The sequence below is a fragment of the Ailuropoda melanoleuca genome, chromosome 14 (assembly GCF_002007445.2).
Source record: "Ailuropoda melanoleuca isolate Jingjing chromosome 14, ASM200744v2, whole genome shotgun sequence".
Classification (NCBI taxonomy): Eukaryota; Metazoa; Chordata; class Mammalia; order Carnivora; family Ursidae; genus Ailuropoda; species Ailuropoda melanoleuca.
The window spans coordinates 41,681,290-41,694,738 of record NC_048231.1 but is presented as its reverse complement, the minus strand read 5'-3'; the positions used below and the strand labels follow the sequence as shown (position 1 = coordinate 41,694,738).

Below are 13,449 nucleotides of genomic sequence, written 5' to 3'. Positions count from 1 at the left end.
TGAGCCACCATGGGGCCTTCCATGGTGGCCAGCGCTTCAGCCTGAGGTGGCCCCCAGCACAGCATCACGCCAGGGCAGTGGGCAGCAAGGCTGGCTGCAGCAGGAAGAGCCAGTGCCCCGGTAGGGCCTAGAGTCAGAGCGGCCAGCTGCTCCCCGGCACCATCCCCCCATCCTGCACGCACACAAGCAGGGCTTCTGAGTGTTCAACTTTATTGAGGGCATGGTAGTCGACAGGGGCCCCCGGGGGCCTGGGGATAAGGCCTGCCATCAGCCTGGAAGGGCAGTGGCCCGGCAGGCAGCCAGGGATAGCGTTTCCATGACCTGCGCAGAGAGAGACAGAGGTGAGTGCAGGCCCAGTGAGCAGTCAACCCTCACTCTGCAGTGGGGGGACCATCCCGAAGCCCGGAGGGTCTGGGCTGGGGGAGACGTACCTGGCTTTACTTGAAAGTGTGACTCTCAGCTCCGCCCCGCCCAAAACCTGCAGAGGAAGGGTAGGCAGGTTAGGGTGGCCAGGGNAAGGTTTGCCTTCATGCTGTAGAGAGAAGGGCCGTGAGGGGCTGTCCGCCCCCACCCTGGCCCCCACCCTGGCCCCGGCTGCCCTCCAGGCCCCACCTACCTCAGCGTGGCCCCCTGACGTCAGCGTCTTCCCGCATTTCTCACACTTCAGGCAAGGCCGATGCCAGTCCTTCCCCAGAGAGGTCACCCGCTCAGCTGCGGAGGCAGAGAACAGCCCCGCCCCCAGTATGAAACCCTGCTCTGGGGTCAGAGGGCACACCCCCTACTCACACACCAGCCTTCTCCAGTTCCCTCTGCCCTTGGTCTCCCTCACGCACGCCTGGTGGCCCACCCCGGTCTCAGCCCTGCGCCCCATCAGTAGGGAGGGGCACCTCCAGTCCCCTAGGCCAATCCGGCCAAACAAACGGGAGGGGGCGCTGGATGGTACTGCGGAAGGAGGCCTCGAGGGCCAGGGGAGGGGGCCGGGGTGACCGGCAGCGGTGTGGGGGGTGGGGCCTTCAGGGCGCCCTCCTCGGGGCGAAGGCGGGAGAGACACTTCCCACTTCCTCCCGCCTCTCCCCTGGGTGGGCCCCGGGGCGCGGGACTGGGAGGCGGCACCGGGAGGCGGCACCCGGGATCTGAGCGCGCCGGGGATCGCGCCCCGGGCGCCGGTTTCCGCGTCTGTTTCTACTTAGCGATGGGAGGGGCGGCTAGAACGCAGCGTTTCTCCCTCCGCCGCGCAGTCCGCGCCCAGGGCGCGCCGAGGGGGGCCGGGAGAGCTGCGGAGACCCAGCGCCGGGGAGACCTGGAGATGGGGGTACCCAGACAAGGGGAGACCCAGCGGGACCGAGAGGAAGAGACAACGGGGCGGAGACACCGAATCTGCAGAGACAGCGGGCCGTCCGACGCCGGGGTCCTGACCCGCACACCCAGGCGGTCGCCGGCAGGGCTGAAGGGTCGGCTCTCGGCACACAGCCCCAAGGTCCCCCGGCGCGCCCAGCCCTCCGGAAAGGCCCGACCGGGTCGTCCCTGGGCCGCGCTTCCTCGTGGGGGCGGCGCGCTCCCGGCCTGGGGTGAGCTGGGGTAGGCGGGGGGCGCTCACCAAAGTACACCTCCTTGTCGCACTTAGGGCACTTAGGCATGGCGGCTGGAGGTCCGGCGCAGACGTCAGGGCAGGAGCACAGGAGAGCCGGACTGGGTGGGTCCGGCTGGGAGCGTGCCTTTCAGGGACCCCAAGACCCCGCCCCTCTGACATCCGCCCTTCGAGCCCCGCCCCCTGAGCCCGGGATCTGGACCCAAGGACCTGGGTTCCACACCAACCAGCTAAGAAAGGTCATCTGGTCCAACCCCGCCTCCGGGCAGCACCCGGGCCTAGCCGACAACCGAGCAGGGGGGCGGGGGGTTTGGGGGGGTAGCCGGGGAGCGCGCGGGATCCCTGGGGATGCACTGAAGGGGCGGGGCTCCTCCGGGGGCTGCAGCCCCGCCCCTAGCCTAAGGTCCAGGATCTATGGAAGGGACTCCCCAGGGTCAGCAAGGCGCTCCCTAGCCCTATCCCTAGCCCCAGCCCGCCGGCACGTGCCCGGGCCCCCAGATATTCGGGAGCCAGGGAGGGACGAGTCGCCGCTAAAATGCAAATAGATGCAAACCAGCGTGGGCCAACTTCTCCCCACACACTTTGACCTGACCAGGGACGTCTCAGCCTGGTAGCCCCCGCCCCCAAAACTCCCCTCCGGCCTTAAGCACACGCGGGGCCAGGAGGCCCGCCCCTCCCCAGTTCCACATCCCCAAGGGACATCCCAGCCTCTTTGAGCCCCCCATCCCCGCCGCTACCTGGGAAGACCATTGGACAGCACCCCGGGGGATTTGGAAGAGGGGACTCCGAGACGGGGCGTCCCCTCCTTCCTTGGTAACAGCGATCCGTGCGGGGGCGGGGGGCTTTGCCGGGGAAGGTGGACGCGGCCACGTCCAGGCCATCTCGTCTAGGGAGGGCTCCTTATCGTTGCGGGAAGCGCCCGAGCGGGTACGGCGGGGAGTGGTTCCGTCCGCCGCCCAGGGCAAGTGGGGGCTGGCGCCAGGTGAAGACCGTCCGACTCCACCCACCCCGGGAGTAGAGAGGGCCCAGAGGCCCGGTGGGGTCTCCCATCCTCCTTCTTGCCCAGGCCTGGGTGGGGTCCTGGCCTCCATGCCCCCTTGGGAAACCCCTGCTTGTAGGGCGCTGTTTGCATAACTGTCCCCCCTCCAGGTTGGCAGCCCGTCCGCCTCCCTCTCTCTCTGCTGGGGAGGGGCCGTCCCCTCCCTCTGTGGACCCTTCACCTCCAGGCTCAGCAGCACCACACCCAGGTTCTTGGCTGCTCCACGCCTACTCGGGCACTCGCTCAATCCCGGCCCCAGTGTATTTGCTCCTCCTGCCCTTCCTCCCCTCTGTCCACCGTCCCTCCCTTCAGCTACCATCGTCCTCATCTCCCCTTGACACACCCATCTCTCCAAACAACACTGTCTCAGAGTCTGTGCCGGCCCCATCTTCATGGAAGGTGCTGGAGACCACCCTCTAACAGGACCCAGGGGCTCCTGGCCTCCCCACAAAGGCACTCAGCCCTCCAACCTCACCCTCCCTAAAGCCCACCTACCACCATAGGCCCCTTGCCTGGCAATGGGAGAGGGGAGGGAAAACTTGGGTGCCCCCATCCCCCACCCCCCAGTGAGGCCTGGCTTGGCGTGAAGGTGGCAGCTCCCGGGGTAAGGGCCAAGCCTCTGTGGGGATGGCACACTAGACCCCACACCCTCATGTCCTGCTCTTTACGCTTCCCTCCAGTTGCCCCCTGCCCCCCCGGGACCCCCCCCCCTTTCTGAGGCCACAGTTCTGCCCCCAACTGGACTCTGCAAGCCCCACATCCAAGAATCTGCCAGTGGCTGGCCGTCCATTGTCCTCAGGAGCAGGGGTGCACACGGAACACTGGAGCAGCCCCCAGTCTCCCGCCCACAGACACGGGCCTGCTGCAGCCTGGAAGCCGCGACATCGTCGCGTCCCGGCCGAAGGTCCTCTCTGCCCGGTGCTGGAGCACCTCGGCTCGGGTTCTGGAAGTAAGGCCGGCAGCCCAACCTCCCGCACCATCCCCACCCGTCCCTTGGCATGTCCCTGGCCTGTGCCCAGTGCTGCTGCAGTCCGGTGGGGGTAACTGGGGTGGGTTCTGACTTCCCTCATCTCCAGGCTCCAGATCCAGAGAGATGCCAAGCTGGGGAACAGCAGGAGAGTGGAAGGCGGGGCAGACAGACACACAGAAGCACAGACACAGCAGGGGACAGTGTAGACCGGCCAGAGAGGCAGGGGCGGCAGCAGGAGGACAAGGGCCCTAGGCCCAGACCAGTGGTGACGCCACGGGAGGGTCACAGTGGCACACACATGTCACACGGGCCCCCTGGCAGCTTCCTGAGAAGGCTGCCCTGCAGGGGTGCCCTGGGCAGAGGCCTGGGCTCCAGGGCAGGGCTGCCTCCACCTCTAGCGGGAGGATGGGCCACACACAGGGTGCATGGTGTCCTGGTGCCCTCGGACACAGCTGTGTATGGTGTGTTTGTCTGGGGATCCCAGCTGCCTTCCCGTGTTCCCCGTCCAGCCCACACCCCCAGCCCACGTTCAGGCTCCAGGCAGCTGGGGCGGCGAGCCGGCCTTGTCTGCTTCTCCACCCCACCCCACCCACCCCAGGGATGCCCCCCCCCATGTGACGCCAACCCTGTGCACCACGGGGGAGCCCCCCCTTTGAAAACTGGGGTGATGAGTTTCTTGAAAGTTCCCTTGCTGTTATTTCCCGTTGCCATGGTCACAGGGCTACAGAGGGAGGGGAGGATGCCAAAGGGGCCCCAGGGCCATGTGACCAGCCCTCTGGTTGGTACACAGCACAGTTTTTCCAGACACTCAGACACACTCACACGCACAGGCATGCGCGTGTGCACACACACACACACACACACAGACGCACACACTCCCTGGACCACTCCCAAATCTCCAGCCACGGACTGGCACGGTCCTCCGATCCCCTGAGCTCTCCACCCATCTTGCCTGCTGTAAGGATGGGAACCCCTCAGCCGTGGCAGCCCCCATCATCCCCCAGACTCTGTGTCCAGGCGCACCCCATCTCAGGCTTGTCTGGGTACCGGGCAGGGCCCGGACAGCCTCCCTGGAGACCCAGGCCCCACCACGTGCGAGGCCACCTCCTCCCATCAGCTCCCCTGGCTCCGGATGGCCCTATGGGGGAGGAGCACTGACCTGCCCCAGGGGGTCAACCTGACCAAGAACCAGCCGGCCAGTTCAAGACCTAAATCTGCCCTACGCAGACTCCCAGCCCTCGCCCCACTCCTCTGCGGGTGCTGTGGCCTCTGAACAAACGGAGGACACAGTGAGCCTCCTAAAACACCCTGAGGTGTAGCCTCTCCCCCACCTTACCCCCTCGTGCTACCGCAGACCCAGGGACTCTGTCTGAAGCCTGAGGGACATCGTGGCCAGGACAGAGACGCCAGGCAACTCAGCTGCTTGCCCCAGGCTGCCTCTGTGCCCAGAATGCCCCACCAGGCACCAGGACACCACGAGGGCACCCCGGGACCCTGAGACCTGGGGGGAGGCAGCGGTGGGGTTCGGGGTGCACCAATCGAGGCCACCTCCATTGGCTCGCCCTTCCCTCTGCACACCCCATGCGCTTGCCTGTCCATGCACTGCCCAGGCCTGGCCGGGGACCCAGATGGGAACCAGGAGGAAACTGCCCTGCAGGACAATTGCAGAGAGGGCCCAGGTGCAGCTCCCCAGCAGTGCTTGGGCTCCAGGCACCTGAGAACCAGTGAAGGCAGGGCTGGACCCAGTGACCACTGAGGAACCCACCTGTGGGGCCGGCCACTGACCCCCACTGGTAAAGTTCTGCTGCTGGAGCTGGACAGTCCCCCTGCGCTCCCTCCCACTGTGGTCTGTGATACTTGCTCTGGCCTCCCCCACCATCCTTGAAGCCCCCCACCCAGTGCCCTGGCCCCCAGGCCCCTTCCTCAATGTGGACAAGAGGGATGTGGACAGGTGTAAGGTTGTTCCCTCCTAAGGCTGAATGGCCAAATGCCCGGGGCAACTGCTGGGCTCCCTCTCCAGTGTCCACCCCCGCCCCTCCCCCAGGCTCAGCTGAGTCATGGACACTCAGACATTCCCAGGGCCTATTTTCAGCTGCTTGTCTCCCGGGACCCCCAGTCTGTTCTGAGGTTCTGCCCCAGAGTGTGTCTGCTGGGCCCTCGATGGCCCCTCCTTGGCCCTGAGGCAGGGAAGGGATCGGACTTTCCCACAAGGACTCTGCTCCTGTCCACCCGGACCTCACCCAGAACAGGTGAGAGGGCAGGTCCTCTCCTCCTCACTTGGAAGCAGTGCCATGCAGAGAGCATGGCAGCACGTACAACCTTGAGCTCCCTCCGTCAGCCCTGCCTGGGGTCCAAACCGTAGTCTGGCCAGGTCAGGCGACCGCTCCTCCCCCTGAAGGCTGAGCCTTGTTCCAGGAATCTGTCCTACAGCCAAAACCCACGCAGAAGGGCCCCAAATTCTAGCCCCACCTTTTCATGCCCCCCAACCCCCCCACCCTGGAAGCCAGCCAAGCCCTGGGAAGGTGTGCTGCCTACACCTGGCTGCCCTGGTCCCCTGCCAGTCTTCACTTGGCCCAGCCCCCAGCAGCCCACTGATTTCCTGACACTCAGGCCCTGGGACCACAGCTAGGGGCCAGTGAGCTGGTGCTTAAACCCAGGGACAGGAAGGAGTCCTGCCCCCATCCACCAGTGCTAAAGAAATTCAGGGAGGTGAGCCTGAACTGGGTGGGGTCCTCAGGGAGCCTGCAGCTGGGTAAGGGCTGCCCAGGGCTGATGCCCAGAGTCACTGACCCAGGGGAACCTGGACAGGGCTTGGAGGGAGACGGGCTGGGGGTCTAGGACATGAGAATCTGGGATCTGGACCTCAGGGAAGTGGGGGCAGAGGGAGGTGCAGGCAGAACAGGCCCCACAGCAGACTGGGGACCCCAACCAGGGCCACCCTGGCCCAGGTCAGAGGTGGAAAGCACGGGACCTTGGAGGAGCCCGGCTTTTCCAAGTCCAGAAGCCTGGGCTGGTGGGAGGTGGGGTTCAGCTGGGGAGCAGGCCAGTGTAGCACGCCTGGGGCTCTGAACCCGGAAGGAGGCTGTTAGATGGCATTTCAGGGCCGCCTCACTGGCTGGCGCAGAATGGAGGGGTGGAGGTGGAGGCCAGACGAGGGGCAATGGCCAAGGCGGCGGACCCCAGCGCACAGGCCCGTTGCCGCCTCCCCTGCATCTTGCGGGAGGGTCGGGGGCTGCGGGCGTCGGAGGAAGCACCTGACTTGTCGGGGTTCCTGGAGCCAGTGCCGCCGAGGAGGCCCGGGCAGTGCAGGGGCGCGGGCCGTCCCACCCACACGCCTAGCGACGCGCGCCGGACCACTGGGAGCGGCACCGCCCCGGTTTCCACGACAACCGCGGGGAAACAAACAAGGCGGCGCTTGTAATCCTCCGCCCGCAGGAAATGAGACGCGCCTTCCCCCGCCAGCCCCGGGGGCTGGGGCGCACTGTGTCCCGGGCGGGGCCGGGCCCGTCTTCCCTGAGGCGATCCCTGCCCCTCACCCCCGCGCTGCCAAGCGGGCTTCCACCCACCGAGGGGCCGCGGCCGCTCCGGGTCCGGGGAGAGGGCGCGCTGCCTACCACGTCTCCTCCGCACATAGTTTCCACTGCTGGCTCCCGAGGGAGGGCCCGAGCTGTGCCCTTAGCAGCTCCCCACGCGGCAGGGGGCAGGAATTTCCCATCCAACACCGCAGCGCGGGTGGGCAGGCCGCGCTCAGGAAGTCTGGAGTCTCCCCCAAATGTCCCCCTCCAGGGAGTCAGGCCTGGCGGTAGTTGGGCCTTCTGCTGCGCTTGCACCGAGGGCCCCGCACCTGCCTGAACGCCCCCCGCCTGAGGTGGACGCNGCCCCTGGGGTACCAGCGTCCCCCCCCCCCCCCGCTGTTGGCCACTCGCCCTGCACAGCCTGGCTGCCTTCCCAGGCTGGCCAGGTGGGAGGAGACACTGCCGCTCACAGTGGGCACCTGGATTGGACGCCGAGGAGGACGGCGGCCTGGCATCGCTGGACACCGGAGCCAGCCGATCCACCCCCAGGGACACGGACGGCTGCTCGCGGGACAATGGCCATCGCGTCCTGCTCAGCTGTGTCTGAGCCAGTGGGCTGGAGGGTGGGCCAGGAAAGGGCCTGTGCCAGGGGCTGGGGCACAGGGAGCTGGAACTGGGGAGCAGGGTAGGTGGGCCTCGAAGGGCCAGGGCGGGTCAGCCTGGTTTCCTTCCCAGAGCCGGAGTCGAAGAGACGGTGCGCCCTCTGGTGGGCTGTCCGGGAGCAGCAGATAAAGGGAACAGACCGCGAGGAGGGGCTCCTGGCGGCGGCCAAGGGGCCCTGGTTCAAAGGGCAGAGCCGGGACAGCCTGGGGAGGCTGCGGTGACTCCATTATCACCGCAGCCCCAGACACAGGGACACTGGTTGGGCAGGAGCACCTCAACAGGGGGACTCGAGCCTCAAGTCCTGGCCCTCAGACTGCCCGCGTTCTGCCCCCGGCCCCCACTAGTGCTGAAACAAGGGGACCAGGCTGCTCTGACCACACCCCTGCCCCAACCAAACCCACTGTACTTCCGGGCTGTCCTGGGCTGAAGGCCCACCTCGCCCCTGCTTCCCCTCCCCAGCTCCCTTCACTCCCACACGGGACCCCTCCTCTGGCCCCCTGCCCCATCCCCGACGTGCCAGGCCCCGGGCTCTTTCCCGAGGCCGACCCCTCCCTTGCTTTGGGTCTCTGATGGATCCGGGCGTCTCCTGGCATTTCTGGGGACCAGAACCCCAAGCCCAGAGCGCTTGCCATGCTCCCCTCCCCACCACCTGGCCTGGTCCCCATCTCGGGAGCCTGTCCCACCGCACTGTTGGCGTCACCGCCCAACAGAGCTTCCCTGCCTCCCACCCACCCCAGCCAACCTTGGGAACAGGACCCCAGCCCCACCAGAAGCCAGCCCACAGGTGCTGGGCGCATCTGCGATGGCACGAGGGAGTGCTGTCCTGGACTCACCTCCTTCCCTTCCCACAAGAGGAGACACAGCACTCGGCCCCCACTCCTCAAACCTTTTATTGCCAGCCAGTCTCAGCAGGTACGTGGGAGCCATGTGAGGGTGTCAGACAAGCGCTTGCAAGGCGGTGTGCGGGGTGGGCGGCGGGCTCCTGGCAGGGACGCCCTCGGTCCGCCCAAGGAACACCGTGAAGAGTGTGGCTGTGGCCGTCACCGGCAACGGAAGCAGAAATAACACTGTGGGGCAGGCCTGGGGCAGCAGGAGGGGGGAGTGTGATGGCCACCTCAGAGAGACCCACCCAGGGCCACGGAGACACACACACAGGGGACACACAGGGACACATGGGTCCATGCGGACTCAGAGCCATGAGGACACAAANGGGGGGGGGGGGGGGGGGTACAAAGTCAGACACACCCAGAGAAACGGGGATGGGCAGGCAGGTCTCGTCTGGAGACAGCCCAGCGGGGTCTCCTCCCCCATAACACTCAGGCCCTGGACTTGCAAGGCAGGACAAGCCGGGGAGGACGGACCAGCTGGTTGCTCTCCCCCATGGGGCCAAGCAGTGGGCTCCGGGGCAGGGGCCAGCAGGAGGCGGATGGGCCCATGCCCCCCTGGGAGGGGCTGCAGCCCTAGGGTTGAACTTTGCCCTCTGGGTCTCTGTCATAGATGTAGCTGCCCACAGCTCCAGTGTTCACACCTGCAGAGAAAGGTGGCAAGGTGGGGGGGAGCCGTGGGGGGCCAGGCACCCGGATCCCAACCCTCCTGGCCACACTCACCCTTGGGTCCAAAGAGTATTCCATAGCATGGCTTGTGGCAGTAGGGTTGGCCATCGTGCTGGGGGCGGAACGGGGAGTAAGCGGGGATTCCAGCCCTCCGGTCTCCCCACAGGACCCCTCCCCCGCCCCCCGCCGGCCCTGGACACACCTCAAAGCCACCACCAGGTCCACTCGCCCGGTGGAGAGGGCGGGGCCTCCAAGCATCAGTGCGCCTGCGTGCCTCCACTCTGGCCACCAGGGGGCAGCACCCAGCAGCGGGTGTCAGTCACACAGACACACAGACACACAGACACACAGACACACAGACACACCCCTGCCCCCACCGGCCCGCTCCAGGGCAGCCGCTCCCGGCCCTCACCTCCGCGTGCCCGCCGGGAGTAAGCGTCTTCCCGCAGCGCTCACAGCGCAGGCAGGGGCGGTGCCAGTCCTTGCCCAGAGAGGTCACCTTCTCGGCTGGAAGGGGGAGAGGCAGTGAAGCTGGGGACCGTCCTGGGCAGACCCCCCAGAGGCTGCTGCCGGCCACAGTCACTCACCAAAGTAAACCCTGTTGTTACAGCGAGGACACATGTTGGGCTCCCCCGTGAACGTGGTGACGCTGGAGGCTGCGGGACACACCGTGAGGGACACCACGAGTCGGGGCGGGGCAGGGCCACCGGGACACCCCTCCCCCACACCGAGCCCAGCCCACCTTTGCTGGGCCCCTTGGGTGGACCGCTGGCCTTGCGCTCCTCAGCCCGGACCACAGGCACCTCGATGGGGCCAGTGACCCGAGGTCCTTCCGCACAGGGCTTCTCGTAGATGTAGGAGCCCGCTCCTCCGATGTTCACACCTGTGGGGAGCCCGCCGCTGCAGGGGGAGTGGCCAGCAGACCCACCCACGCCCAGCGCTCACACCCCAGCCAGCTTCGCAGAAAAGGGCCCTCCACAGCCCACTGTACAGGGTCAGGACCTCCCCACCCAGAGGGTGCCTGCCGCAGATTTCTGGGAAGGGCACGGAGAATGCTAGAATTTCAAGGGTGGAAGGGGTTGCTGGGGAGGGTCCAGAATGGGCAGGGGGGGAAGGGGCCAGGGGACTGTGCTGGGTCCAGGATGCACACTGGCCACTCCTCCCGGTGCCAGAATGGTTCACAGGCTGAGGAGGGGGACCCGAGCTCACCTTTGGGTCCGAAGAGCGTGGCATAGCAGGGCTTGTGGCAGAACGGCTTCCCGTCATGCTGGGCAGAGGAGTGCGGAGTGAGGGCTAGCCCCCTGCCCACAGCCCCAGACCCGGCCCGAGGGTGCAGAGGGCCCAGGAGCCTCCCGCCCTGCTCCCCCCACCCCAGGGGAGGGGGCTCACCTCAGCGTGGCCCCCAGGGGTCAGTGTCTTGCTGCAGCGCTCACACTTGAGACAGAACTTGTGCCAGTCCTTGCCCAGAGAGCTCACCTTCTCGGCTGGGGGCAGGAGGGGAAGTCAGGGCCAGGACCCGGAGCCTAGCCTCACCCCCCCATCCAGCCCCACGCGGGAACCCCCGAGCCCCCACTGCACGCCTTCTGCCCCTCAGGGTCCCTGCTCTCCTGCTGGGTCTTGGTCACCCTCACAACCCAAGGATCACTGCTGCGTCAGCGTCCCAGCTCGAGCACCTGTCAGCGCTCTCAACCGCACACCTGCCCCTCCCTCAAACGCCTGCTTCACACTCACACACCTGGCCTTCCCCTGAAGGTTCCTGAACGCTCCTAATTGGGCCCTAAAAGCGTTGGCAGAACCGGCCGCTGAGGGGAAGGGGGGACTGACCCTCCAGACCCCTGTGGGGAGGCCCGTGATGTCCCCTCTCCACGCCATGGGACAGAATGCCTACCTGTCTATATTTGGTTTCCTCAGGATAAGCCCTGAGGACCCCCACCCCTGCCTCCAGCTGCTGCTCTGACACCCAGGGTCAGAGACCAGCTGCTAACGGCCCAGTCACCACTCCCCAAAGGCCCCATCCCTCCCCCTGTCCACTGGGCCACCTCCTAATGGACGGAAGTGTGGGGGGCCTCCCCAGGAGAGCACGGCAGGAAAAGGGCGGTGGAGGAGAGGGCAGGAAGAAAGGCTGGAGCCAAGCCGGAATTCCGAAGGGAAGGGGTCTGAGCAGAAGCATCAGGGAGGAGGAGGTCAGGCGGGCTGGGCCCCTCTGCCACCCTGGCAGAGCCCCAAGAGAAGGCCAAGAACCAGCAGATATCTTCTGGTCCCCTCACAGAGAGGTTGCAAGCCAGGCTTCCCTGAGGGCCCCGGCACAGCGGGCAGTGAGGGTCTGGCCAGCTCACTCCTTGCCCCCAGAAGCCCATGGGTGCTGCTGCTGGTGGCCCAAGCTGAGGTCCCTGAGTGCTGGCTTCCCACGGCCCTGGCAGACCCTGCTGGGCCCAGCCAGGCCAGGGCCGGCCTCCAGGACCCACCCTCCCCACGCTCTTCCCAGAGGCAGCACAGGCTTCGATCCCTATGGCCACTGTACCTAAGGATGCTGGCACGGGCTGGTCGGCCTCCCCTCCTGCGTCCAAGGCAGGCTTGGGTCCCCTGCCAGCCCCGCACCCTCTCCCAGTGCTCCTGCTGGCCAGCGGCGGCCACGGCAGCTGTAGCAGAGCCTCCAGAGCCACGCCACACTGGCCAGCTCTAGCATATGGCCATGCGGGGGCAGGGGCATGACCCTGAGACCCACGGGGTGGGTAGATGGCCACACATTACCAGCCCAGCTGAGAGAATTAAGGGAGCTGGCTCCCCCCTGGGCTGCACCATTGTTAAGGACACAAAGGCAAGGCATTCTGAGGTCACTCTGGGGTGTCCTGGCCCAGGTTCCACTCCGATCAGGGTGTTAGCTGCTGGGGGGGGGGGAGTGGTGCCTGACTGGGGGATGGGCAGGATCCCAGCCCAAAGGCCCCCCTCCCTGCGCCAGTGCCTCCGGCCCAGGACAGAAGCCAGCGAGTCTGAGCTGCCTTTGTTTTCTGCTGGGAGCCAGTGGCCGCCCCAGCAGGCAGAAGAGCTTTGCGGGCCGTCCACAGGACTGTCGGCCCCAGCCCTGGAGAGCCCTGAGCGGGCCCGGTGGGGGCAGACTCGTGGGCAGTGGGGATGGCACGAGGACCCTAGCGCTGTCCCCTACCCTGAGCCTTGCAGGGATGAGCCCCCTCTGGGATGGGGACCAAGGACTGGGCCAGCTCCTGGGGAGGCAGCCGGAAGCCCCTAGGCTCCCAGCCAGGCCAGAAGCACTCGGGCCAAATCCGGTCCCTCCCCTCTGGGAACAGCAAACAACCGTCCACCCCCTCCTCCCTCCCGTCAGCAGGGAAGCCAAGTGGCTTCCGTCACCTTGGCCTGTCCCTGTTCCAGACCCTGACCACTGCCCCCACAATGACCAGGAAAGGGTCCCCTGTCTGCCCCCACCCTTCTGACACCATGTGTCCCTCTGTGAGGGTGTTAGCAGGAGGATGGGGGCAAAGTCAGGAGAGGTCAGCCGAGAGAAGAGTGTTGCTCAGTAATCCAGACAAGCGGGTGCGAGCGCCAGGGGGTGCCGCATACCCAGGGGGCGTATCTGCAAAGACCTGCTGCCCCCTCCAGTCCCAGGCTGCTGTGACCTTGAGGAGGCAGGGGCGCTCGGCCACCTGGGCTCCAGTGCCCTCTCATGCTTGTGGGGCCCCGCTTGTCATCCCACCCCACCCACAGGAAAGTCCTGGGGAAAACTCGCGCCAAGCAAGGGAGCACGTTGGGACACGCAGGAGTTAAGAGGCCAAGGTCGCCCCCGCATGGACTGGGTCCAGACAGAGCCCATATCTGGCCGGTCCCGGTGTGGGCAGAGGTCGAGGTGGAGGTTGGGGGGGGGCGGTCACTGCTCCGGGCCACGCTGTCCCGGCCACGTGTCCGCGGGGAAGGGCCGTGAAAAGCAGGAGCGCGCGGGAGGCTCCCACAGCGTGCGTGCACCCCGCCAGACACCGCCCCGCTCCGCGCCTGTGAATCCCCAACGTGACCCCCAACCCGGCCTCATCCTGGGAGGACCACGCACCCCCGCCCAGCCCCGCCAGCCGCTGCGGGGTTCGGGCGTGTCTGCCCCGGCCTCGGCCAGCTCC

General features: G+C 66.8%; 2 protein-coding genes across 2 annotated transcripts in view; both read right to left on the bottom strand.

The window, feature by feature from the left end:
- Positions 1-193: 193 nt before the first annotated feature.
- On the bottom strand, positions 194-1,751 carry CRIP1 (cysteine rich protein 1). Its single transcript, XM_034643031.1, is given in 5 exon segments — positions 194-321; positions 432-502; positions 505-532; positions 617-711; positions 1,598-1,751. Coding segments are annotated over 4 exon segments (228 nt in total). The 5' UTR covers positions 1,638-1,751; the 3' UTR covers positions 194-321; positions 432-437.
- A 6,898-nt stretch (positions 1,752-8,649) lies between these two features.
- CRIP2 (cysteine rich protein 2) overlaps positions 8,650-13,449 on the bottom strand; it is a 5,008-nt gene continuing 208 nt past the window's right edge. Inside the window, exons 2-8 of the mRNA XM_034643030.1 lie at positions 10,718-10,812; positions 10,538-10,595; positions 10,071-10,211; positions 9,916-9,984; positions 9,741-9,835; positions 9,383-9,440; positions 8,650-9,303 (exon numbers count right to left, since the gene is read on the bottom strand). Of these exons, the coding sequence (XP_034498921.1) occupies positions 9,236-9,303; positions 9,383-9,440; positions 9,741-9,835; positions 9,916-9,984; positions 10,071-10,211; positions 10,538-10,595; positions 10,718-10,812 (584 nt within the window). The 3' untranslated portion in view covers positions 8,650-9,235. The remainder of the gene's footprint in view (positions 9,304-9,382; positions 9,441-9,740; positions 9,836-9,915; positions 9,985-10,070; positions 10,212-10,537; positions 10,596-10,717; positions 10,813-13,449) is intronic.